Raw genomic sequence first — 24,393 nt, forward strand, 5'->3', positions numbered from 1 at the left:
AGGCAGTGCTCAGGGCAGCCCCGCAGCCGGGGCCTGGTGCAGCCGCCGCCGCCGCCGCCGCTGCCGCCGCCGCCGCCGCTGTCAGAGAAGCGGAGGCGGCCGATGGAGTCCGGGAGCGGCTGCTGCTGCTGAGGCGGCGGCGCCGGCGCCGGCGGCCCGACATCGACCCCACACCACGTCCCTTCCGCGGGGGTCCCCGGAGGTAAGGTGCCCCTCCCCCCTTCACCTACTCCAGCGTTCCTCCTTTTCCCATCCCGATTCCCCCACCCTCCTTCCTCACCCCGGGTCCGACGACCAAACTTGCCCCCCCTACCCCTGGGAGCACCTGCATATCAGGTTCCCTCTCAACTTTTCCCTTAAGCTTGGGGTCCTCCCACGTACTTTGCCTTCCTCCTCTCTTAGCTCCTCCCCCTAACTCCAGGGTTTCCCCCGTCTTTCCTCATCTCGAACCCACCCCACTCACTTATTTTCTTCTTTCCCGTCTCGGGGCCCTTCCACCCTGCGTCCTTCTTCCCCCTTCCTCTTTTCCCCACTCTGCTGACCCCCAGCCCTCCCCTTCCTCTCTAGTTGTTTCATCTCCCTGTCACTGGGCTCCCTCCCAGGGCCTGACATCGCGAATAGATTTTGGTAACTTCCCTCCCCCCTTCCCCCCTCCCCCCCGCGAATCGTTTCCGAAATACTTCGGAGATTCTCCTCCGGCCGGCCCAGTCCGAGTACTCCCGTCCGCGAAGCAGCCCAGAGTTGGCTTAGCAGTGACCACCGCTGATGACCTCTTCTCTCTTGAGGAATTCAATGGAAATTCCTTTTAGTTTCTCAGGGCCTTAACGATTGGGCTGCAAAGTCTGGAATCCCATTTTAGCTGTGTGTCCAGGATATCCTCCGGCATAACCTTCCCCACCTAGCCAGCCCCCTCTTATTTCAGTATCAAAGAAGTCTTGAACTAAATAAATATGTTAGAAAGACTCTTTTGCTCTTCCTGAGCAGAAGATTCCCTAAAAGACTGCGGAATGATGAGAGCCAAACTGGAGGTGATTTCCAAATGTGTCAACAACAGCCTTTGAGCCCAGGCTCTGGCATATGCATTTAGAAGGGATAAGAAATTTTGGAGAAGTCTGGCTTTGGCGTAGGGGCAGCTGGGGGATAGAGCACTGGGCCTGGATCAAGAAGATCTGAGTTCAAATGTGGCCTCATAACATTTAGGAGCTGTGTGACCCTAAGCAAACTATCTTAAGACATTTAGGAGCTGTGTCATACTCCCTTTCAGACTTGTTTCTAGTGTTAAATGAGATCTTTATAAAGTGCTTAGCACATGGTGGGTGCTTTATAATGCTTTTTTCTTTTCACTTCCTCAGTTCAAAATGTAAATACTAAATGGATTGACAAATCAGTATGGATGGGGTTGTGGGAAAGTTGGCTGTGGGATATTTAAGCTTTGTTGCTTTAAAGATACTGGAGAATTATCTTTCAGTAGAGGCTGTGCCCTGATCCTGGCTGAAATTGTTGAACTCATCTGGCTCACTGGAATAGTTTTGTTGCCTCCATAAGAGTGTGTGCAGCTTGTGTGAGCCTCTGAAAGGTAACCAGCATAACAAAGGAGCATGGGACAGTGGACAGAGCCATGAGGACATAAGACTCCTGGGTTCAATTTGTGACTTCCTTATTTGATCTCCAGAGTAACCTTAGGCACATTAATCTACTTTGTATGTCAGCTCTGTAATGGTTTAACAGCAGGGACTAGTTGAGGAACAGAATCACTATCCTTGTTTGTTTACAAAACATTTTAGGGATTATAATCTAAAGGTATTTATTAATAGTAGTTATATTGTATTCCTGGGAATTTGCCTTCTTGTCTCTTTTATCAGATAAATCCATGTTCTACAGACGATCAGATTAACGTGGTTAAAAGAGAACTCCAGCTCCATTTAACTTCTTATCTACACTAAGGTGTTGACTAAACTCTTTCCCCTGCCTGATCCATAACCTCATATTCCAATATATGTGGGCTGAAGTGGAAGAGACCCTCAGATGAAACAGACTTGAGAGAGTAGCTGCTGCTTTATCAGATACCTTTCTATCATGGTCATGTTGGTGAAGAGAGATTTAATATGTTAGTTGCCTGAAAACAATTGTTTTCACATGGAAAGTGCCAACTCCTCCTTCTGAGGTAATTAAAGAACCTCATTTTTATCTTCTCTCTTGTCCATTTCCTAACTGGGAATGGCTGTGGACCCTTTTCTCAGGAACATTGATGATCTAGAAGGGTTTGAAACTTAAGATTCAAGTTCACCTGCTCCATCCTTATTTCCCCCCATCTCCCTTTTTCAAGCTATTTCTTCCTCATAGGAAGAACACTTTCCCTGAGCATTAGTAAAGCTCTTGAGCAGGGGAGGAGAACCTCTCTTCTGTAAGAGCTTTGATGGAAACTACATGAGAATGGAAGTCATCTAAATAACCAAGGGGACTGGGTAGAGAGAACTCAATTAGAAAAGAGTAACCAGGCTGATTTTCTTTGCCATGTGTCTTCTCTACTTGGTGCTCCCAGAACTGACTTAAGCCTCTGCCCAGAATTTGCTAATACCAGCTCCTTGGCCTCATTCCCTCAGATGCAGCTCAAGAAGCTCCCAGCCCAATTCATTATTGATTCAACCACATTTAGTTCACTGCCATCCCTTCGTTTGAAGGTCCGGAGAGAAACTCTGCCCAAAAGTTCAATATCCTATTGGGACCATTGCTGTGATTTTTATTTGGTTCCTGATAGAGCTTAAGCTTGCTTAACTATGTGGCTCTGGAAACTGAATTGAAACCTAGGAAAATGAGAGGCCCCAGCTTCCAACTTTAGCAGTAATATCAGGTGGACTGAAACTATCGCTAGTAATGTTGAAGTTAGACATAAGAATGATGGTGACCTAGAACTTTGATTTACAAGGCATATCTACTCATTATCTCGTTTGATTCCCATAATAATTTTTGAGGCAAGTGCTGTCATTACCCCCAACATAAAGATGAGGAACTTGGAATGACTAGTTTAAGGGATTCACCTAGGATCCTATCTTAAGTGCCTGAGGCTTTCTGATTCCAGGTCCATTTCTCTCTCTTCAGGCCCCTATTGCTCACAGACCCCATAGGATCCAGAGACTCCAAGCTAGGAGAGCTCTCAAGACATTTAGTTCAGTCTCCTACTTTTACAGACAAGGTGACTGAGGCATAGGTAAGAATAACAACTTGCCCCAAATCACACAAAGTGGAAGCATTCCCTCTCCTCCATTACTCCTCCTCTCCACTTCTCTCCCTCACTCCCCCCAAATTGGCATCCAAAAGATTGTGATTAGAAGATTTGGACCTGTCAGAAGAAATCCAAAAAAACCATGAACTTAGCTTTGAAAAATCTGTAGCAGAAACTATGACTTTTTAGCCTGCGAAAAGGAAGGAGAGTAGGGCTTGGGGAGCACATATTTTATTCAAGTATTTGAAAAGTTAGATTTGTTCTTTTATATCTTAGAAATAGGATTTGAAGCAATGTCTTCTGACTGTAGAATGAACAAGTGTTTTTTTCGCTATATCATCCTGCCTTCTATGAATGGAACAAGTAACTGCTAGTTCTATTATATCTCTTTCATTGAAAGAGGACAGGAAGACTTGTTTAGAGGCAGAGTCTGGATTTAAGGACTTTTTTAAAAGTTCAAACGTGAAAAGTGCAAGACCTTTGCAAGTCTCTGAAATCTATTCCATTCCAGAAATGTTAAGTACTTAGTATGGGCAGAGCACTCTACTACTTGGGGAATACAGAAATAAAACAGCTCCTACCTTCAAGGAGTCCATATTCTGCTAGGGAGAGAACATGTTCAGAGAAGTATCAGGATCACTAAGCACAAGGAGCCTTATAAGACCATCAGAAGTGGTCTTAGAAGACATTTAAGAGAATTTGAATGTCATAGATTAGGAAAATAAGCTCAGAGAAGAAACGACTTGCACAAATCTAGTACCCTTCATGATGAACAAATGGGTGGGAAGGCTGGTCCTGGGCTCTGGTACGGCTTCAGGCACAGACAGACTCTTGGTAAATGCATTAGTGGAGTAGGGTGAAAGGATAGCTGAGAGTAAGAAGGTTTCTGGATCCTTAAGAGGCAAAGAACAGAGATGAGCCAGACAAGTGTGACCAACTTCCTTTTGTTGCATGTGTACACGTTCTTCCCTTTGCCCTGTAATAACCCTGGATGCTGAGCTCAGCTCACCAGTAATGGAGCCCATGTTCTGTTGTCAGTACTCCCACCTCCAAGCCAGGGACTTAACCAGAAGAGCAAAGGCCTCTCCAGTTTCTTTTTATACCCAATTCTCAAATCACTCAGGCTCCAGTAAGTTTGAGGTAAGGAGCTTCTCTAAGCTGCACAGTCTGAACTTTAATGGTCAGATAGGAATGAGGATGGTCTGTCCCTTGAAGCCACAGAAATTGTAAACCAAACTGGATTTTCTTCCCTCACTGGTTTTTTTTTTTTTTTCTTTTTCTTTTTCTCTTCCTTTCTGGCAGAGAGGGAGGATGGAATAGAGAGAGTAGATTCAGGACTTGATGACCTAGTCCTTTCACAGACTGCCCTGTAATTGTCTTTTCTCTGCAAAACTGCCTCCTAGACATCCTAATTTTAAAATGTATCCTTTGAAACCAATATAGTTTATATTTGGGACTATGTTGGACTTTGGGGACCAGACAATCCCCTACTCCTCTTGTCATTCCCAAAAATATGGGAACAATCTAAATAGTCCCTTCTCCATATTTCCTTCATTGTGCCCAACCTTCCAGCCAGAGCATTAAAACTAGACCCTGATAATTTCTAAGTATCAGAGAAACTAGGAAGTTAATTCACTCCTTCATACCTCTCCCCAAATCCAGTTTAGGAAGCCCATCTCCAATGGGGAAGTGTCATGGGGAACCGTTTGTGCTTTGGTAGTAGGGAGTCTGGTTCCACACCCTTTGGCAAGCCTGATCTTCTAGAAGAGTTAAGAAACCTGAAGTTAGCAAAGAAGACTCTTGGAAACTAGTGAAGTGAGGTCCTCAGCTGGACTCTGGGAGAAGACAGGGAGAGGCACATGAACCTCCTATCCTGAAAATTATGCCTCACCTCCCTCTCCAACCACTAATAAGGTTAAGCTGCTGTCTATTTGCTAAGTCTCTCAGTGAATGCTGAAACTTTGTACAGACGAGAATAAATAAAGCTCACTTTCACTAAAAGTTTTGGGGAGAAGATGAGCTTGAGGGGAGCATGGGATTTAAAGAGTCAATGAGGCAGGAAAAAGTGGAAGGAGAGGGATTGTGAGAAAAGAAATGTAAATAATGGCTGTTGAATAAGAAACTCTTGGCTTGCTGTATCAGTTTCTTTTCTGACCTAGAATGAATACCATGATGATATAGGAGGCAAGGGGGGTAGTCCAAGCTGACCCAGAGTTACAGTAGAAAGTATTGAGAGCCCTTCAGAAGTATGGTGAGGAAAGAATGATGTTTTCTTAAGCTTATGTTGTACAAGTACGAGTAGAAACAGATCCACACAAGTAGTAGTGCTGGTTATGCTGCTCAGAAAGCAAGGCCCCCAGGGGCCCTGCCCAGCTTTGGAAGAGGTCGAAGTAGAACTGCCAGCTGTAGTCTCCATCAGAATTAATTGGCTTCAGAAAGATTGTGGTTAAAAAATTCCTTGGACTTGTCAGGAGGAATCCAAGAAGACCATGGACTTAGCTTTGAAGGTGTCTAGGAGAACCTAGAGATCTTTAGTTTGTAGAAGGAGATAGGGCATGAGGATCACACAGTGTTTTTATTCAAGTATTTGAAAAGATATGTTCTCTTTAGTTCTAGACATCAAAACTTTAATCATTAAGTGGAAGTAAAAAACTTCCTAATAGAGTTTTCCAAAGGTGGAATGGACTGTTCACTAAGTCGTGTAAGACCATTTGTTGGTTTGTTTATAGATATTCTTTTTCAGATAGTGGCTGGACTAGATAGCCCTGAGGTACCCTCCAGTACTTATTGGTTGAATTGCTTCACAGCTTGAGGGATATAGTAGGATTGTCTTTTACTCTTTATGTTGTCTGAGGAATGAGCGTTCAGTGACTGCTTAGAGCAGGGGTCCTCAAACTATGGCCCGCAGGCCAGATGCGGCAGCTGAGGATGATTTGCCCCTCACCCAGGGCCATGAAGTTTCTTTATTTAAAGGTCCACAAAACAAAGTTTTTGGTTTTACTATAGTCCGGCCCTCCAACAGTCTGAGGGACAGTGAACTGGCCCCCTATTTTAAAAGTTTGAGGACCCCTGGCTTAGAGAGTCCAAGCTACCTTCAAGACCCTCCAAATATATATGCCTCAGCCTGGGCTTAAAAATTATTGCTAATACTTGGAATTCACCTTCATTCTGATCCTCAAATGCCCTCTTACTGGCCAATGTTCTTTTAATGTACTATAGTCTTAGTCTGTTCCTGGACTTATAGCCATTGCTGACTACAGCCAGACTCCCAAGCCCTGGTTGATCAAGAATTCACAGTGTCCTTCCCCCATCCCTCATTCAGTAAGTTCACTTTGTGGTTCTCCAATTTTTAAAGGGACTTAACTAGTAGCTTTAGTTGGAGAGAAGACTAAAGATAATTCTGCTGGGGGAGCAGAGAGGGAAGAAGCACTGACCTCTCTTTCTTCCTTGAGACTTGTCCTGGGGATCTCTCTAGAAGAGAGGTCTGGATCATGGGAATTTCATTCCTCCTCTCCCCTCACCCCCAGTTTTACAGCCAAGATTCTTAGCCCTGGTAGTGGTTGATTTTTTTGGTACCCCCAAAATATTTCTAGGGATATTGAGAAAAAGCTTTTTAATCCCAGATTCTTAATTATTTCAATAAAAAAAAATAACATAAATATACCATCCAGCTCCTTCAGGAATAGGGGAGGGTGTCATGAAAGCAAACAACAGGACGGTGAAAAGTGAAAGACTGAGAATCTTTATTCTAGAATGCTTTTCTCTTATCCCGGCCCGGCGTGGTTTCCAATGGCCATCAGAGAGTTTACGGTCTAAAAGGGCAGGTAAGAATACACGTGGAATCAATAAGAGATCTGTCTGAACCTTAATGAGGGGTTGTGGGAGGAGTGATAAATGAGGACAGTTCCTAGAGAAGGCAGAACTACTCATGTCAGTTCCACAAACCTTAATTAGACATCTGCTTAAATTACTATAGTGACAAAGTTGAAAAATAACAAGTCTCTACTCTCTAAAAGTTTATAATCAAATCTTAGGTGGGGAGAGGTGAAAGTGAAAACATGTATGGAAATGAGTGTAAAACATGTTTTTAAATGATCAAGTATATAGGAGAGATCAGGCTCAATGGCTTGAGGGAAGAGCTATCATTTCCTTCTTGATAGAGTAAGGAATGACTTCATGGAAAAGAGGACACCTGAACTGGGTCTTAAAGGAAAGAGAATGTTATGAGTAGAAATTGGAAGTCAAGGAATCTGTTACAGGCCAAAAAAAAAAAAAAAGTGTTTTTAAAACATGGTATATACTTAGGCTTAGAAATCTGAAATTTAAAGAAATGCCCCAAAGGGAAGGGGCACAGAAGGGATGAATGGGAAGGACAGAGAATAAACTTTGGAGAGATAAGCAAGAACGTTGTTTGCCTTTAAAGTGGACCCAGTCTAGAGAAACAATGTATGTACACCTGTGAAAACATTGTAAAAACATTTACAGAGCAACATGTTAGCAAATACAGCTTCTGAACTTAGTGCACACTAAATACATTGAGACAAAGTAAAGGAGTATTGAGTGTGATGTGAGTAAAATCGGGGAGGTAATGATGTTCCTGCTAAGTAATGCTCAGTGAAGGAAAGCAGATTCCAGGGAGAACTTCATGGAGTTGGAAGTTGGAATACAATAGGAAGGTAGAAAACTGACTGGTTTATGTTTCTTTTTTTCCTGTCCTTCCCCAGCTTGGAAGTGCTGTGTCCGGCTGTGGCCATGGGAGACACAGCCGTGGAGCCAGCCCCACTGAATGCCTCTTCAGAGCCCACTCCAAGCCCACCAAGCAATAATGGGGGTGCCCTGCTCAGTGTCATCACTGAAGGGGTTGGGGAGCTGGCAGTCATTGACCCAGAGGTAGCCCAAAAGGCCTGTGAGGAAGTGTTGGAGAAAGTAAAACTTTTGCGTGGTGCAACCAGCTCCCCAGAGGGACCCTCCCTTGAGCTAGTCAACGGAGACAGCATAGGCAATGAACTTCACTGCCTGGACGAGCCACCCAGCCGCATCCAAGAGGAGGATGAGGTGGGGACCTCTAGCTCAGCTAAAGGGGCGAGGAGGCGGCGGCAGAACAACTCGGCCAAGCAGTCGTGGCTGCTGAGGCTGTTTGAGTCAAAGCTATTTGACATCTCCATGGCCATCTCGTACCTGTACAACTCCAAGGAGCCCGGGGTTCAGGCTTACATAGGCAATCGGCTCTTCTGTTTCCGCAATGAAGATGTTGACTTCTATCTGCCCCAACTGCTAAACATGTACATCCACATGGATGAAGATGTGGGGGATGCCATCAAGCCCTACATTGTGCACCGCTGCCGCCAGAGCATTAATTTCTCCCTTCAGTGCGCCCTGCTTCTTGGGGCCTACTCTTCGGACATGCACATCTCCACCCAGCGACACTCCCGTGGGACCAAGCTCCGAAAGCTCATCCTTTCAGATGAGCTGAAGCCAGCTCATCGAAAGAGGGAGCTGCCCTCCCTGAGCCCTGCTCCTGACACAGGCTTATCCCCCTCCAAAAGGACTCACCAGCGCTCCAAATCGGACGCCACTGCCAGCATCAGCCTCAGCAGCAATTTGAAACGCACAGCAAGCAACCCTAAAGTGGAGAATGAGGAGGAGGTAAAATGCAAGGATTGGGTCAGGAACAGTGGTGTGTTGTGGGGTTGCATGGGGAGAGGGCTTCTGCCTGAGGGTGGTATTTCTCATGTCCTCTTCCTTCCTCAAATCTTCCATTTCAGTCAGGGGCATGGAATTTTAGAGCTTGAAAGACTGGCAAGTATTTAATCTCGCTTCCTCATTTTATAGATGAAGAAAGTGGAAACTCTTGCATACTTAGCTAATTTGCCCAAGGTCACCCAGCTAGTTAGTGAGCAAACCAGGTCTCTAGACTCTCAGGCACTTGCTTTTTCTGCCAGGCTTTCAACCTATTCACTTCTTGGTAGGAAGCTCTTGGAGGCCATGATTGTGGAGCAAGAGTTTCTGGTAGCAGGGATTCCTTCTTGTCTCCACTTAAGGTCTGGGTTGTCTGCTTAAAATCCACAGGGAATGGCAAAGTCTGTTGGCAAATGAAAATAACACTTTTATCATAGGTGTGTATATCATGGGTGATGTAGAAAGATGTTTAAGAGCATCAGCTCGTTCTTCTGGCCTTCTGTCACATAATTACCCACCTTGTAGATTCAAGGGCAAATTTCATTTGCTATTTCAGCATTTGATCAGAATGTCCTTACTACATGTTAGCTCTAAGATGATAAAGTAAGGATGAAATACCTAATTTCCCATTTTACGTCCGAGAGGGAATTAGATATAGGTAAGCAAACTAGATGAAAGCGGTTCTCGGGAGCTCTCAGTATAAAACTAGAGACATGACAGCCAAGAGAAGGAGGCTGTGAAATGACATTATTGGGATAGGTAAGTGGCCTAAAGATGGGGAGTCTGTATCAGAAATCTAAACTTGCCTTCTAGTACCCACCTGGGTAAATGGCAGGGGAATTTACCCCAGTGGACAACCAACTGTTGGTGACCTGGTGTCCCAGCCAGACAATGATGCCCCAGTTCTCTACCACTGACTCACCATTGGCTGGGATCCCAGCCTGGCTTCCAGCCCAGTTTGGGAAGGAAGAGAAAAAAGACTAAGGAATTGGCCCTTGTTGGAAACCCCATGTGGCTGGGGTCTTGGCATGTGCCCACTTTGGGGAGTGCCACATCCCATGTTTCTGATACAGTAAGGATCCTTTCAACCTTTCTTGGGGGGGAGGCAGAGAGGAAATCTGCGAAACCTGATCTGAAACCCGCTATCTCTGGGAATTAGACTTTGTAGACCAGTTTGTCCTTGATCATGTGGTCAGGTTGTTGACCTGGAGTGAGCAGAGTGAATACATATGCTCTAGTCCAGAATCATTTCCCAGCGATCCGCTTCTGGGACTGTCACCTGTCCTTTCTGGCCATGGAAACAGCCTTTGGACAGAAGTTGTCCCCAGTACCTACATCCCCATGACCATACTCTCTTAAGATTGAACTGTTTCCTTCCTTGTTGGATGCTGAGCTAGGTAGCATTAGTTAGAGGTAGTGGATGCTTCTAAACCATACCTGGGATGGGAGCCACCTGCCCTCAACTTGTTGCTATGTTCTAATAGGCAGAGACTATACAAAAGGGAATGTTGTGGTTGGGGAAGTTATACTCCTTTAGGGAGTTATAAGTATGGGTTGGAACCTATGGAAATTTCTGCTACACTCTTTCCTGTGGTAACCTTAGTTTTGACTTGATCAGGTGGCCATGAAATGAAATGAAAGAATGCAGGGGCAAGATTGTAGACCTAAGAAGAGCCCAATAAATTCCAGGCCTTTTGACTTCAGGGAGTTGAAAATCAGATAGAGATTTTAGACTCTATTCTTTTATGACCATCCCCAAAATTCTTCGGAGGCCCCCTGGGGCCACTTTATAGGTCTGGCCTTTTCTCCTTACTTGTACAGCTCCTGTCTTAAAACTGGACACATTTTGACTTTGGGGCTTTCCTTAGGTACTGGCTATGGCTGGTGCCCTTTTTCTTGCTGGTCCTGTCTAGGCATCTTGTTAAGGCCAATTCTTGTGGGCAGTTGGGTCAGGCTTTCCAGGTAACTTATTTTCCTGAATTGGCTCTCTATCTCAAAGGTCACTATATCTTGGGAGAGGGAAGGGGATACCAGATCTCCAAACACTCGCAGTTTATCAAATTCTAAAAGGATTAGACATCTGATTCCATTGCCCTTCCTGGAGGGAAATGTGATCCAGAGAGTAAAAGAGACCTGATACTTAGAGCTTGTAACCAGGATTTTTCCTCCCTTTCCTTTATCATTTATTGATTAAGTCAGCTAATACAGTAAACATTTGTCAAGTACCTATCATACACAGAGCACTATGTCAGTAGTGTGACAACATAAAGATGAAGAGAAATATCCTGCCCTGGGGTGGTTTTTTTGGTTCAGTCATTTGTCCAACTCTTCATGATCCCATTTGAGATTTTCTTGTCAGACACTGGAATGGTTTGCCATTTCCTTCTCCAGCTCATTTTACAGATGAGGAAACTGAGGCAAAGAGGGTTATTTTTCAGGATCACACAGCTTGTAAGTGCCTGAAGCTGAATTTGAATTTCTCAATGTCCACTCCTAGTGCTTCTTGTCCTTGAGGAGCTTGTAGTTTACTAGGCAGAGTCTCTTAGTCCAGGAGAAGGGGTTATTGAACTCCCTTTCTCCCTTTACCCTCCCCGCCTCCAGCTTCCACAGTTTACATTTCTGTTTGCCTAAATGGATATTCTTCCCCTTATCTTCATTACTTGTCTCTTAATTCCAATGAGGATTATGTAAGGTGGGGTTGTAAAAAGACTTCAGAGACTTGGAACTCGGCTTCCTTCATCTCCTTTTCATACAGTCACAAGAAACTGAGCTAAGTACCTTTCCTCAGCTGCTAACCATCAGGCAATTTTCTTTCCCATTTCTGACTAGATCAATTCCTCTACTACCACAGTAGCAACATTTTTGGTGTATCTGTCTTGCTTTCTTGGGACTACCTCAACCTTTGTACAGAGAAATCTGTTCCATGTCATTCTGGGAGCGCCAGCCAGCCTGCCAGCATGATATTGTTCTGATGTCAGCCTCTTGGCCCAGCCCTGCTCCCTGGAGCTGACTCAGTGAAGACAGGAGGTCATGATAATCCAGTAGAAAAACCTTCCCCACGGGGTGTCCCTGAAGCAGAGTAGGAATGGGGGAGATGAGACGGATGGGAGGTGTGGAAGCAGGCTGTTCCCAACAAGGTTTGTTGTACAAGCCATTCTATCGCTGATAAAAGGAGGTCTCGAAGGTTGTGCCTTGGGGCTCTCACCGCCTCACCAGCCCTCCCCTCAGCCTGGAGAAGGGGGTATAGAAAGGTGAGATTTCTAAGGTTAACTTCCCTACGCTCTCCTTTGTTCACACTTTCCCTCAATGTTCCCCTGACTTCCCCACCCTCCTACTTTCTTCAACATTCCTCAGGTTCTCCAAGGAAAGAGGCAAGAGTTGGGACAGTCTTCAGATTAGAATGGGGCAGCTCAATACTCAAGTAGAACTTGTTGAGTTAAATATTCAAATAGAAATTAAACTTTAATTAATCTTTGCAGAAGAGGGAAAAAGTAGGATTCTGTCCCTTAAGCCCAGGCTTTGGCCTGCACTCCGTCTCTTCCCCCCTTCCAAAGCTCTGGCACACCTCATTGTGGGGGCCACAAGATGGGCGCTGTCCTGAAGGGCCACTGGGGCTTTGTGAAAGAGGAGCCAGCCTCATTCTTCCTGTCCCCAGCCTAGTCCTGGCTGAATCATAAAGGGGCCTCCTTAGAGTCCCCAGAGCTCAGAAAGAGAGAGACTGGCTGGGACTGGGGTTTCAAGCTGTACCTGGCAGCTAGGAGCAAAATCCAATCACCTGGTGAATATACAGGCAGTGCAGGAGTAGTAACTAGCACTTAGCACTGAGCAGACTAGAGAGGACATGACTGTTTGTCCTCTGCTTCCTCTGGCATCCAGTGTGGTAAGGAGTCTGTGATGATTCATCAGCTTGTACACTCGGCTCTTTTTCTTCACAGTATCCCCTCAAGACTACTGGAGAGCCCTAATTTGAGGACCCTGTATCTTGCAAAACCTAACCTGAATTAGGAGCTGGCATTTGGGAAACCAGTGAGCGTCAAGGCCTTGGCAGACAGTGTTAGTCTAAGGAGAGCTGCCCCTTCTAGGACTCAGATCTGGATTTTTTCTTTGAAATAAGGACCGAATAAGTGAGAGAGGAGAAAAAGCACAACGGGGAGATGTGCCGCCCTTCCACAAACCATGTTGGTCATTTGTCCCTCTCTCTGATTCCTTCAGGGTCTGAACCTACCTTGTCATTTCCCAAACAATGATAATGTTAGGGTCAAACTCCATAACTGGGTTTAATTATTTAAAGAAAAACACAACAGTAGAGATATGAAAGAGAAGTGGTTGTAATCAAAGTTGGAGCTAAATTCTTTGCCTTTTTCTCTCTCCCTTCCCCCTCCCCTCCCCCTCTCTCCCCCTGCCCTCCGGCCCCTTTCCCAGGAACTCTCCTCCAGTACCGAGAGTGTTGATAAATCATTCAGTTCCGTAAGTGGGGCCAGGCTGGGGCTGGGTGGCTGACTCCCCATGTCCGCCCATGGCAGCATTTCCTCTCCGTCCCCAGATCTCCTTTTAGTACTTTTACCTTTGCCCACATGCCAAGATCAGCTTTTAAAAGACTCCTTCCCACCTGCCCCCACCCCCATCCCAGGGTCTGGAACCCTTACTGACTCCCTTGACAGAGAGGATCTACCTTTCACCTTGCTGCCATTGTCCTGAGCCCTGTCTGAATTGTGCCCAGTTCTTTTTTCTCACAAAGGTTAATGAGAACAGGGGGAACTGTCCTTTTTATCCATGCCAGGTCTCTGGAACAAACTTCCTAGAGGTATTGGTGGGAATTGGTTTTTGGAGCTAGTGCCAGAAACTACTTGGCAAAAATGTGTGCCCTGAAAAGGATTCTTCTTCCCCATATCCTTTTCCCTTCCCCAGCTTATTTCCTCCCCCTCACCTGGGGCCCTCCAAGGAGCACCCAATACATATGAGGAAAGGACTTGGTCTAAAAAGAAACGTTTGTTTGCCCACAGACTATTTCTCAACTGCAGCTTCATTTCTTATAGATCCAAGTAACTCTGTTTTCCCAGTTTATTAGCAAGAATGTTTCTTGGGCCTCATCTCTCTTGCCTTATCTGTCTTGCCATAAGTCCCTTTGGTTGACATTCCGGTGCATTCCCTACCCCCAAGAGTTTTCCAGGATCAAAGACCCTGCCTCTGGGCAGAGACGTGAGAGGAAATGCTGGGGCCTCTGGGAATTTGAATGATTTTCTTTTCATTTTGGGTTTTGTTTTTGTTTTGTTTTTTCATTTTGGTTTTTTTACATGTCTCCCCAATCAATTTTCTGTGTTCTGTGCCATTCTTTTCTCAATCATGATTCCTGTCTCCCCTTTGAAGTGACATATATCACATAATCAGCCAGTCTGGGTGATTCTACTGATTAAGGATCAGGACGAGTCCTACCCTCTTTTCTGAGATGACTACTTGAACATAAAGTCCAAGGAGGGTCTTTCTCCTTGAGGGACCCCATCTGGGTAGGGTTGAATTCCTAAGTTCATTCTTCCTTTCATCTTTTTTCCCTCACTGGATATTTGGGGGTATCTTTGAGAATAGGAAGCCCCCATTCTATTTTATTCCTCATGTTCAGCATTCAAAATTCATGAAAAGAACTGAGTTTAGTTAGTTCTTGAGTGGGATTCCTGAGAATCTCCTAGTCTTGGTGGATATGTACCAAATGGCTTTCCCGAGAAGGTCAGTCTTGCAGTATTAAGTTAGAAATTCTCATTTAGGGAAAACAATCATGAGGAGAAAAAAAAGTCTGGTGAGTGAAATGTTATTCATATGAAGGAGTGGCCTGTTGATAGTGAGTGAAATCAGTCAATAAACATTAATTAAATGTCATCTGTGCACTAAGCACTAAACAGATAGGATAGGAATCTGAGCTGGTAGTCTTGATAAACTCTTCCCCTGGTGTAGAAGCCTAGACTAAAGAATCCCCATTTTGTTGTCTAGCCTAGTCCATCTCTTCCTACCCAGACTACCCCTGCCTCTTTGGAGAGATGTCTAGAATATCCTACACCAGGGTATGGAAAGCTTCTTAAATATTGGATGAGCCATTTCTGGACCTGGGCAGAACTGGATGGCTTGAGAGTATACTGTTTGTGCCACCGGATCAGGGCTGGAAAGGGGAGGGCATCTCAGAAAACATGGGTTCTCCTCAAAAATCGAGAGTAAGTCAACAGCTCAGCCCTTGGGTCAAGGGCTTTCTTGTTCCTCCTTTAGCTACTACTGCTTTTACCATTGATTTTTCACCCATTTAGACAAATTCTGTTCCCTCCCACCCCTGCATGTTCATTGCTTGCATCTGGAGTGATGGGAGGGAGAAGGAAAGGGAAGAATATCATTTGCAAGAGCTTGAGATGGGATTTGGGGAACTCATCCATTTTTACTGAGGAAATATCCACCAAAATCTTCTTGTTCCAATCCCCTAAGGAACTGGTAGGTGCCAGTCTCCTCCATAGATGCTCAAGAGAGTCCCAGTAAATCAGAATGAGGAGATTGCTTAGTGAGAAAGAGGTACTTCTCACTAAAGTTCTGGAAAACCTCAGACACCCCTCAACATACCCTCTCTTTGTACACTACATTTTGGGGATATCTCCTAAGGACTCTTAAAACACGGGGGGGGGGGGGGGGGGGGAGGGGGAGGGAAGAGCCTGACATTCCCTCTGACCTCTCAGAACCTCCACAGGAATCACTGGGATGATGAGAAGGTTGTGCCATTGGGCCAAAAACCATCCCCCAAAACCTGCTGCTCCCTGGACACTAGGGAACTTTGGCCTCAGTGGATCGAAAGAAACTTTGATGAATGGGGTTTGTCTGGCTGTTGTGTAACTCCCTCCTATCTCTTACCCTGATACTTCATAGCCGGTCAGACTGGCTCCTGAGCGAGAATTCATCAAATCGCTGATGGCAATTGGCAAGCGATTGGCAACGCTGCCCACCAAGGAACAGAAGACCCAGAGGCTGATATCTGAGCTGTCCCTACTCAACCACAAGCTCCCTGCCCGAGTCTGGCTGCCAACTGCTGGCTTCGACCACCATGTGGTTCGGGTACCCCACACCCAAGCAGTTGTCCTCAACTCTAAGGATAAGGTAGGTAAGCTCCCACTTGTCCCCCCACGCCCAAAAGCCGACCTCGCTTGCTCCTTTTTATTCAATAGAAATCTGCTAAGCAGCTTGTATATGCAGATCATGGTTGCTAGTCACATGCAGAGCTTAGATAAAACCTAGGGCCTTCTCTCAGAGCTTAGCTTTTCTCTTCCAGTGTTTGCTGTTTGAAAATCCTAAGGTAAGCCCTGGGTGAGGAGCTTCAGTCTTCCACTTGGGTTTAATTTGGAAAAGTTTATAGGAAGCAGCCTTGGATTTGAGTGAAGAGGGAGCAGGGAGTCGGGGGCACGGTAGAAGGAAAATCCTTGTAACAGCTAAGAACAGCTAGACTGTCCTACCTATATGTTTACTGTTCTAATTGGCATAGCCCCTTCAATTTGCAGAATTCTACTTCTGCAACATAGTTCACATGTTTTCTTTTTTCTTTATTTATTATAGCTTTTTATTTGCAAGATATATGCATGAGTAATTTTTCAGCGCTGATACTTGCAAAACCTTCTGTTACAGCTTTTTCCCTCCTTCCTCCCACCCCCTCCCCTAGAGGGCAGGTAGACCAATACATCACATGCATTTTCTTACTTGAACCTCAAAAAGCTTGGGAGGTTGGGAGAATAGGGAGTTTGAATCTCACTTCAGCAACAGCTAAATGAAGATTGGGGAAAGTTGAAATGATTTGTCCAACCTCATAGTAATTTACTAGTAGAGCTGTTGGCAGGACCTGTGCTTCTCCAGCCTTGTTCCATGTTCTCGCTCCTACTCCACACAGCTTCTGTTGCTTGCACCCAAGAGCATTCTGTGTCCTCTGACTGAGCTCAGAAGGCTAGGGATGTCACCAAAACAGCCCATCATCGCTGCCACCCAATGGTTTTTCTAAGGCTTTTTGGAAGCTATTACATTTCCTGACCACTATTACTTTTCAGGGTAATGAGTTCTATAAATTTAATATATAGAGTATAGAGTCAGGGTGTTTTACATTTGTTCCTTTTAATAAATGTTCCTTTTTTATTTTTCCTAGATTTCCCTTGCTCAAACTTGACATGTCCCCTCCCGGCTTACATGTTTCCACCTTTGAGGAATTCCAATCTCTTTAGTATTTCCTCACACAACAGCCTCCTCCCTGCTCTTGCATCATTTGAATTGCCTTCCCCAACCTTTATCCACTTTGGTTACTCTTTTCTTGAGGTTCAGGATCAGAAGGACTTACTAGGATTTCAAGGGAGTTTAATTTGTTGGTTTTGTTCCTCACACCCTTATTGACAAATGCTATTTTGTTGGCGTTTGGGGGTGCTTCTGCACACTGGGCCAATGTCTTCAGGGATGTTTGTCCAGATCATCATCCAGGACTTTAGTTGTTGGAATGAATTTTCCCTGATTCCATTATTGACTCCTTTAACCACCTGTGTGCTCCCCTGCTTTCTGAAGCCCTCGCCCCCTGCTTTTGGTACCTCAGAGAGTTCCATCTCATTGGAACCCTTGAGACTTTACTGTACGCTCCTTCTTCCAGATCATGGGATTTAGAAGCAGAAGGGACCTTCAGTCAACTAGTCCAACTGCCTCATTTTACAGATGAGGAAACTGAGTCCCACAAGGCTAAGTAATTTCCCGAACGCCACAGATCAGAGGAGCAGAGCCCCTCCTGTTCCCACCTAGCCATGCTGCCTCCCCCCTCCCCCCCATCTCCAGGACCAAGCACAGCAGGAGATGATGAGCATTCCAGTCATCGGGGAGGCCCCTGGGGCAGGAGAGGGGTCAGGAGCAGGCCGCCTGAGCCCCAGCTCTTCCTCCAGGCGCCCTATCTCATTTACGTGGAGGTCCTTGAGTGCGAGAACTTCGACACCACCAGCGTCCCGACCCGGATCCCAGAGAACCGGATCCGCAGCACGAGGTCCGTGGAGAACCTCCCCGAATGCGGCATCACCCACGAGCAGCGGGCGGGCAGCTTCAGCACCGTCCCCAACTACGACAATGACGACGAGGCCTGGTCTGTGGATGACATCGGCGAGCTCCAGGTGGAGGTGAGAGGCCCACAGGGATCGCCTTGGATGGGCGAGGGAGGGGCTACCGGGACCGACCCCCTGGGGTTCAGGGAAGGAGGGAGAAGGGGCTTGGCAGACAGCACGGGGACAGTGCAGGTGCAAAGTCACAAAGGTCAGGGTTCAGGATGTGGGTGGGGGAACCCCAGAGGAGGTTGGCCGCAGGGGCAGTGCCCAAGGCGGGGCCAGGAGAATCTGGGCTGGACTCGGTTATCAGGATGGACAGATAGAAGCATCAAGGAGCCTGCCTGGAACAGAGGGATGTGGGCCTCGGCAGGGATCCAGAGGGCTCGTCACGGGGCCCTGGGCACCAAGGCCAGGCTGGGCACAGAGCAGGCAGCTCCCAAGGCCACCGCCCCCACACTGAAGTGGGAACGCTCTGTGGAACGTCTTCTGTCTGTGCTGAGGGCTGGGCCAGACGCTGGGAGACAAACACAAAGGAGGCCCTGCCTCAGAAGCTGACGGGGCCCATACCTGAGAGTTAATGAGCAACCCAGGGAGGCCGAGTGGCAGGAGGAGGAGCAGGGCTCTGGGCAGTGGTGCTGACATTGCCCAAGAGGAGGAGGGTTGGGGGTGGGGGGCGGCCGTCCCTGGCAGACACTGTGAAAGCACCAAAACGTGGCCTCAGAAATAATCAGGTTGGGGCCAAACTATGGCTTAGGGAGGTCAGTGATGGCTGCAGCTGACTTTCACACCCAGGCTGTTAAGAATAAGGCTCTGGGCACTGGGAAGATTCAAAGGGAAGGTGGAGGATGCCTCCCTCAGGAACCTCCCAGCCTTAGGAAGAAAAAATGGTCCCTGTTGTGGCTCATACCCCGCTGCCAAAGGGACGTGAAAGGAGACCACGGTGGGATTGATGTGGGAGTCCGGAGCAAGGTCTGGAAGGGCCCAGAGGTCAGGGTGAGAAGGAGGGGAGAGGAGAGGGGTCCTCTGCTTCCTGGGGCTACCACTGCCTTCTCCCCCAGCTCCCTGAAGTACATGCCAACAGCTGTGACAACATCTCCCAGTTCTCTGTGGATAGTATCACCAGCCAAGAGAGCAAAGAGCCCGTGTTCATTGCAGCAGGAGACATCCGGTACGACCACCCCAAGAGCTCTGCCCTTTCTCCTTGACCTCTCCTTCCTTTAGAGCTGACCTGCCTATCTGGGGGCCACACAACTGGCCATTTTCATTGCATTCTCTCACTCATTGCCTATGTCAGCCCCAGTCTCTAACCATGTCCTAGTTTAATGCTATCCCAGTTTCTTGGCTTTTTAAAAACATTCTCATCTGGGCCTGACTGGGCCGGGAGTGGGCTGGAGTGGGCCGGATCGGGCCGGAAGTGGGTCAGGGCCAATCCTGTAAATGTCAGCTCCTGACCCGTAGTACGGGATGGCTTTGTCTCCTGCCAGACGGCGCCTCTCGGAGCAGCTAGCCCACACCCCTACCGCCTTTAAACGGGACCCAGAAGACCCATCAGCAGTTGCCCTCAAAGAGCCCTGGCAAGAGAAAGTCAGGTGAGTGGATGTTGTCCTGACCAGGCCAGGTCACCCCCTTGATCCCATCAAGGCTTAGCCCATGTGCATCCCACCAGAGTGGAGGGTAGGGGAGATGTTAGGGGGGCGCACCCAAATGCTGGGAGGAGCTGGCTGTCTCCTCATCCTCCCCGCCTCCTTCCCTTACAGGAGGATCCGAGAGGGCTCCCCCTACGGCCACCTCCCCAACTGGCGGCTCCTCTCAGTCATTGTCAAGTGTGGGGATGACCTGCGACAAGAGTTGTTAGCCTTCCAGGTGTTGAAACAGCTGCAGGTAAGGGGAGGGGAGGGGAAATGCCCAGCTTTGGGATGAAGAGAACTTGGGCCTGGCTGCAGCTCCTGCCCTTAGGGAAGATGGAGGAGACAACAGGGACCTCTCCTGGCTCCTTTTGGCACTGCATCTTCCAAAGATAGAACAGTCAAACTGGCTGGGGTTTAAGACCTTCCTTAAAATTAATTACTCCTTCCGCACAAAGAACGTAGGAGGGCCCATCACACGTACTCCCTCCACCGGCAACCTCGTCCTCCATTTCCTGGTGTTTCCTGCTATGTCAGGCTCTACCTCCTTCTCTGTTTTTCTGGACCTCTCTAGCTTGCTTTTTGGTCCCGGCAGGATCTTTGGATTGTTTCTAATGTTCCAAGACAATCTTGGTTAAGGCAACGGGCAGAGAAAAGGCGGCTAAGTAGGGTTTCAGGTCTCTCCTTCTGGCCCAGCTACCATTTTTCCCAACTAGAGAGATGATGATGATCCTCCTGTGTCCTTGTCTCTCCTCTCAGTCCATTTGGGAGCAAGAACGGGTGCCTCTTTGGATCAAGCCCTACAAGATCCTTGTGATTTCTGCGGACAGCGGCATGATAGAGCCTGTGGTCAATGCGGTGTCCATCCATCAGGTGAAGAAGCAGTCACAGCTCTCCCTGCTCGATTACTTCTTACAAGAGCATGGCAGCTATACCACCGAGGCGTTCCTCAGCGCCCAGCGCAATTTTGTACAAAGCTGCGCTGGCTACTGTCTTGTCTGCTACCTGCTCCAGGTTAAAGACAGGTGGGTACCTGAGTCCCCAGATCCTCATCCCGCCTGCCTTCCCGGCCACTCTCAGCTTTGAGCCCCAGCCCCAACCTCTCACATATGCATATGTCCCCTAGCTGGAGGACCACCTAGACATCACTGCATCTCTGTCTGTGCTGGAACATCCAGAATGCATCTGTATTCCTGCTGGTTGTCCTGAGTGTTGAGAAGTTTTAACATAGATTCTGAAGCCATCTATTGAGTGGTTTGGAAAAGGAAACAGCCTGGCTTTTCCGAGCATGGGAGGGTCTGAAAGCAGAGGTGTGCTTAATTTCCAAGTCATCAGAGCCATGCAAACAAACAGCATGCCAGATGTAGGGGAGGAGGGTGTTGTTTTTGCTAGAAAACCATTTTCTAGGCCAAAGCTCAGGATTTTGAATCCAGTTTCCTGAAGCATTACCACAATAGGATCTAGCATGGATGGCAGAGATGGGATGGCTGTCTGCCCTTCCTCTTCCTAATTCGTTTCCAGTTCTCTTAGAGAATGAGAGATTCCATTGTGGAATAAAGAAATCAAACAGCAGTCTGTTGAACCTTTTTTAAAAAAAAATGATGAGTGACTCAAATGTAGGAAAAAACAGGAAAATTGTGGCATTATTCACCACACCACACTATCCTGTGATGGTTTAACATGCAGGGAACTGGATCAGAGTAAGATCGCATGGCTTTTTCACCCCAAACCCAGAGTTTTTCCTAATTTGAGCTCTGCTTTCTCTCTCCCCTGGAATTTGGTTGGGAGATGAAAGGAGAGCAGTTTCCCCTCTGGCCAGTGGGATTTAAGGCACCCCACCCCCTTGGCTTCCTTGGATACTAACACTTTACTTAACAAAGGCCTTGCCTTGGCTGGGTTGTGTTATGCTGAATAGGTCTCTGCCTTCCCCACCTTGGAGTAATCTTGGCTCCCTTGTGGGACATTCTTTTGGAAGTCATTAAGACCTGGAATTTTCTTTCTTTAATTCATATGCCCCCCAGCAACTAATGTGACTTGTAGGTCTAAGATGTTCCCTGTTAATTTTTTTTAAACTGTATATAAACATTTCTCTGGGTTTTTAGTGTTCCTGTTTCTGCAGCCCTTCAGACCTTGCTGCTGCTTATTATGGGCTGGTAAACCCAACCATGAATTTTATTAGAAAATGTGCATTAAGCAAAAAGTTCTTCAGAGAGACTTTAAATGACATCCCCGTGAAGTTCTGAGAGGACTTATCTATCGCCTGTGCTCCAGGTGGTTATTGCTAAATAAGTGAGGTGGAACTTGAGTTTTCTCATATTAATTGCAATTTTGGACACTCCGGCCTCTGCTGGCCTTTTTTCCTCATTGAAGGGTGTCTGGTGGTAGTGTGAGCTCCCAGGACAGGTGAAGGCAGCCAGGAATAGATTTTGCAGAATGCTTTTGCTCAACACATGTTCACTTGGGGGTTGGAGGTCACACTGACCCACAAGTACTTTGCTTCCTCCTTTACCTACTATCTTTATCTCCTCTTCAGGCACAATGGGAATATCCTTCTAGATGCCGATGGTCACATCATCCACATCGACTTTGGCTTCATTCTCTCCAGCTCCCCTCGCAACCTGGGCTTTGAGACTTCAGCGTTTAAACTGACCACAGAGTTTGTGGATGTGAGTTTGTAACGCTAGTCTCATCAAGCTCCCTGCCAGGAAGAGGGTGAACTCTGGGGTTCTGTAACATGGAATGGAATGGCCCCGATAGTAAGGGGACGTGTGGGTGATCCTGGCCGATTTCTTATGTGGCTAGTAAGGCTGTTAGCTCTGTGGGAGGGCAGGTGGAAAGTGAGTGGCGAAGGTCGGGGCTTCGTTGTGGGCTTCTTCCCTTCCCTTCAGAGCTGTGCTTCCCACTTACCTCTCCATTTTCCAGGTGATGGGAGGGCTGGATGGTGACATGTTTAACTACTACAAGATGCTGATGCTGCAGGGGCTCATTGCTGCCCGGAAACACATGGACAAGGTGGTGCAGATCGTGGAGATCATGCAGCAAGGTGGGGGCCCTTGGGCCGAGGTAGTGGAGCGGGCCCCACCCTGCTGCATGCTGGCAGGTCCAAGAGCCCGAGTCTTGGCTGGTAGCTCAGGGGGAAAGTGACCCGTACTTGCATACACCACCTCTCCGCACTTTTGGGCAGCCCTGGGTGTCCTGGGCTCCGCCTGGTCCCAGAGCCCTTCATTTCTCCCCTGCTTTTTAGGGAGTCCAGGTCCTGGTCCCATCTCACTTGGAAGTCAGCTGCCCCATTCCGTTTCTGCTTCCCGTCCCATTGGCCATAAGCCCTAGCTCCCAGTTCGATGCTCTCCCTTGGCTTTCTTCCTTTTTTTCCATCTATCACCTGGGCCTTCCTTCTCTGCCCGAACCTGCCTTTCCAAGCTCTCCTTCAGCTGTTGGCTCACCTCTTCCCTATCAATACTCAATTGGGCTACCCCGGCCACACCCCACAGGTTGCCGACGTTGCACAGGAGAGTCCCCGCCCAGCCCCGTAATGACGGTGGCCCAGGTCATCTGTGAGTGTCCTGTAGCATAGGCAGAGACTGCAGCCAGATAAGTGACTGTGCCCCAGCGTTCCTTGCCTGGCTCATCACAGCCCAGAGACCCCTCCGGCTCCCATTCGCTCCCGCTCCCTTAACCGAAAGGACACCCTGGGGCAGGTCTCCCCTTCCCTTCTCATCCCTTACCCCACAGAATTGCACTGGAGCCTTGGCAGCTGTGGACTCTCAGGAACAAGAGAACAGGATTAGGGGGTGGGGCCAGGGGAGGTGCTGACCCAGCTCAGAAGCAGGCCTTGTACCTGTGGGTAACCCCCCCATTCCCCTTCTGCAGGCTCCCAGCTGCCCTGCTTCCATGGCTCCAGCACCATCCGCAACCTCAAGGAGCGCTTCCATATGAGCATGACCGAGGAACAGCTACAGCTACTGGTGGAGCAGATGGTGGACGGCAGCATGCGGTCCATCACCACCAAACTCTACGATGGCTTCCAGTACCTCACCAATGGCATCATGTGACGCCCTGCTGCCAGCCCCAGGGAGCAGCGGGGGTGGGGGGGGAATGAGAGACTCCCTGGGAGGGTCAGCATCCAAGCGAGGGAGACAAATGGTGAGAGTGCTAGCGAGGATCACTCGGTGATGAGGAGGGAGCTTGCCCCTGGGAGTAGTGGAGTGTTGGGGAGGAAGCTTGTTGGGATTTCCTGACCCCTTCCCCCATTTCTGACAGTATTACCACCTGTGACAGGCTCCAGGAGTCACTGCCCCCCATGGAGATGATGGGATGCTAGAGTTTGGGGGAAAGGGGACCTTTCTGGGGTCTGGGAATTTTCCTTCCCATCTGCTCTAGGTCACAGGGAGAGGAAAAGGGAGCTTGATGAAAGGTGGGGATTAGCCATTCCATTGGCCCACTGGTCTCATCACCAAATTCCTGGTAGAAGGGGCTCACAGCACGTACTTGGCGCTCCCCCTACTGGAGGGGGATCTGATTGCAGCCCCTCCACTTACAGAGCCCCCTTTGGGGAAGCAGGGAAAGGGAAGCAGGCCTCCTTCCTTGAGGTGTGGGTCCAGTCCCCCATTCTGCCCCAGGCCCAGGGGGTGGAGATAACCTGAGTCCGTTCTGCCCCCACTCCCTCTGGCCTAGGGAAAATGCTCTCGATTTTTTTTATTTTTAATTTTTTTTTTTTTTTTTTGGTTTGAAATAAAGTCCTTAGTTAGCCACTTGTGTTCTCACTGAACTTGGTCAGCGGGTGACCAGC

At 47.7% G+C, this 24,393-nt stretch overlaps 1 protein-coding gene across 6 annotated transcripts; it reads left to right on the forward strand.

The window, feature by feature from the left end:
* Positions 1–48: 48 nt before the first annotated feature.
* Positions 49–24,328, forward strand: PI4KB (phosphatidylinositol 4-kinase beta). 6 transcript variants are annotated; one of them, XM_051992669.1, is made up of 13 exons: positions 49–202; positions 7,948–8,869; positions 13,325–13,369; positions 15,797–16,024; positions 17,827–18,054; positions 19,038–19,147; positions 19,464–19,568; positions 19,737–19,860; positions 20,364–20,629; positions 22,138–22,270; positions 22,527–22,647; positions 23,096–23,158; positions 23,475–24,328. In XM_051992669.1, the coding sequence occupies exons 2-13, from the start codon at positions 7,976–7,978 to the stop codon at positions 23,654–23,656; spliced, it is 2,499 nt and encodes an 832-aa protein (XP_051848629.1). In that variant the 5' UTR covers positions 49–202; positions 7,948–7,975; the 3' UTR covers positions 23,657–24,328. The 6 variants fall into 6 exon arrangements, with proteins under 6 accessions (XP_051848629.1, XP_051848630.1, XP_051848627.1 ...); XM_051992670.1 differs by lacking the exon at positions 49–202 and adding an exon at positions 6,594–7,047; XM_051992667.1 differs by lacking the exon at positions 49–202 and having other exon boundaries at positions 6,594–8,869.
* Positions 24,329–24,393: the final 65 nt, after the last annotated feature.

The sequence above is a fragment of the Antechinus flavipes genome, chromosome 4 (genome assembly GCF_016432865.1).
Source record: "Antechinus flavipes isolate AdamAnt ecotype Samford, QLD, Australia chromosome 4, AdamAnt_v2, whole genome shotgun sequence".
Lineage (NCBI taxonomy): Eukaryota > Metazoa > Chordata > Mammalia > Dasyuromorphia > Dasyuridae > Antechinus > Antechinus flavipes.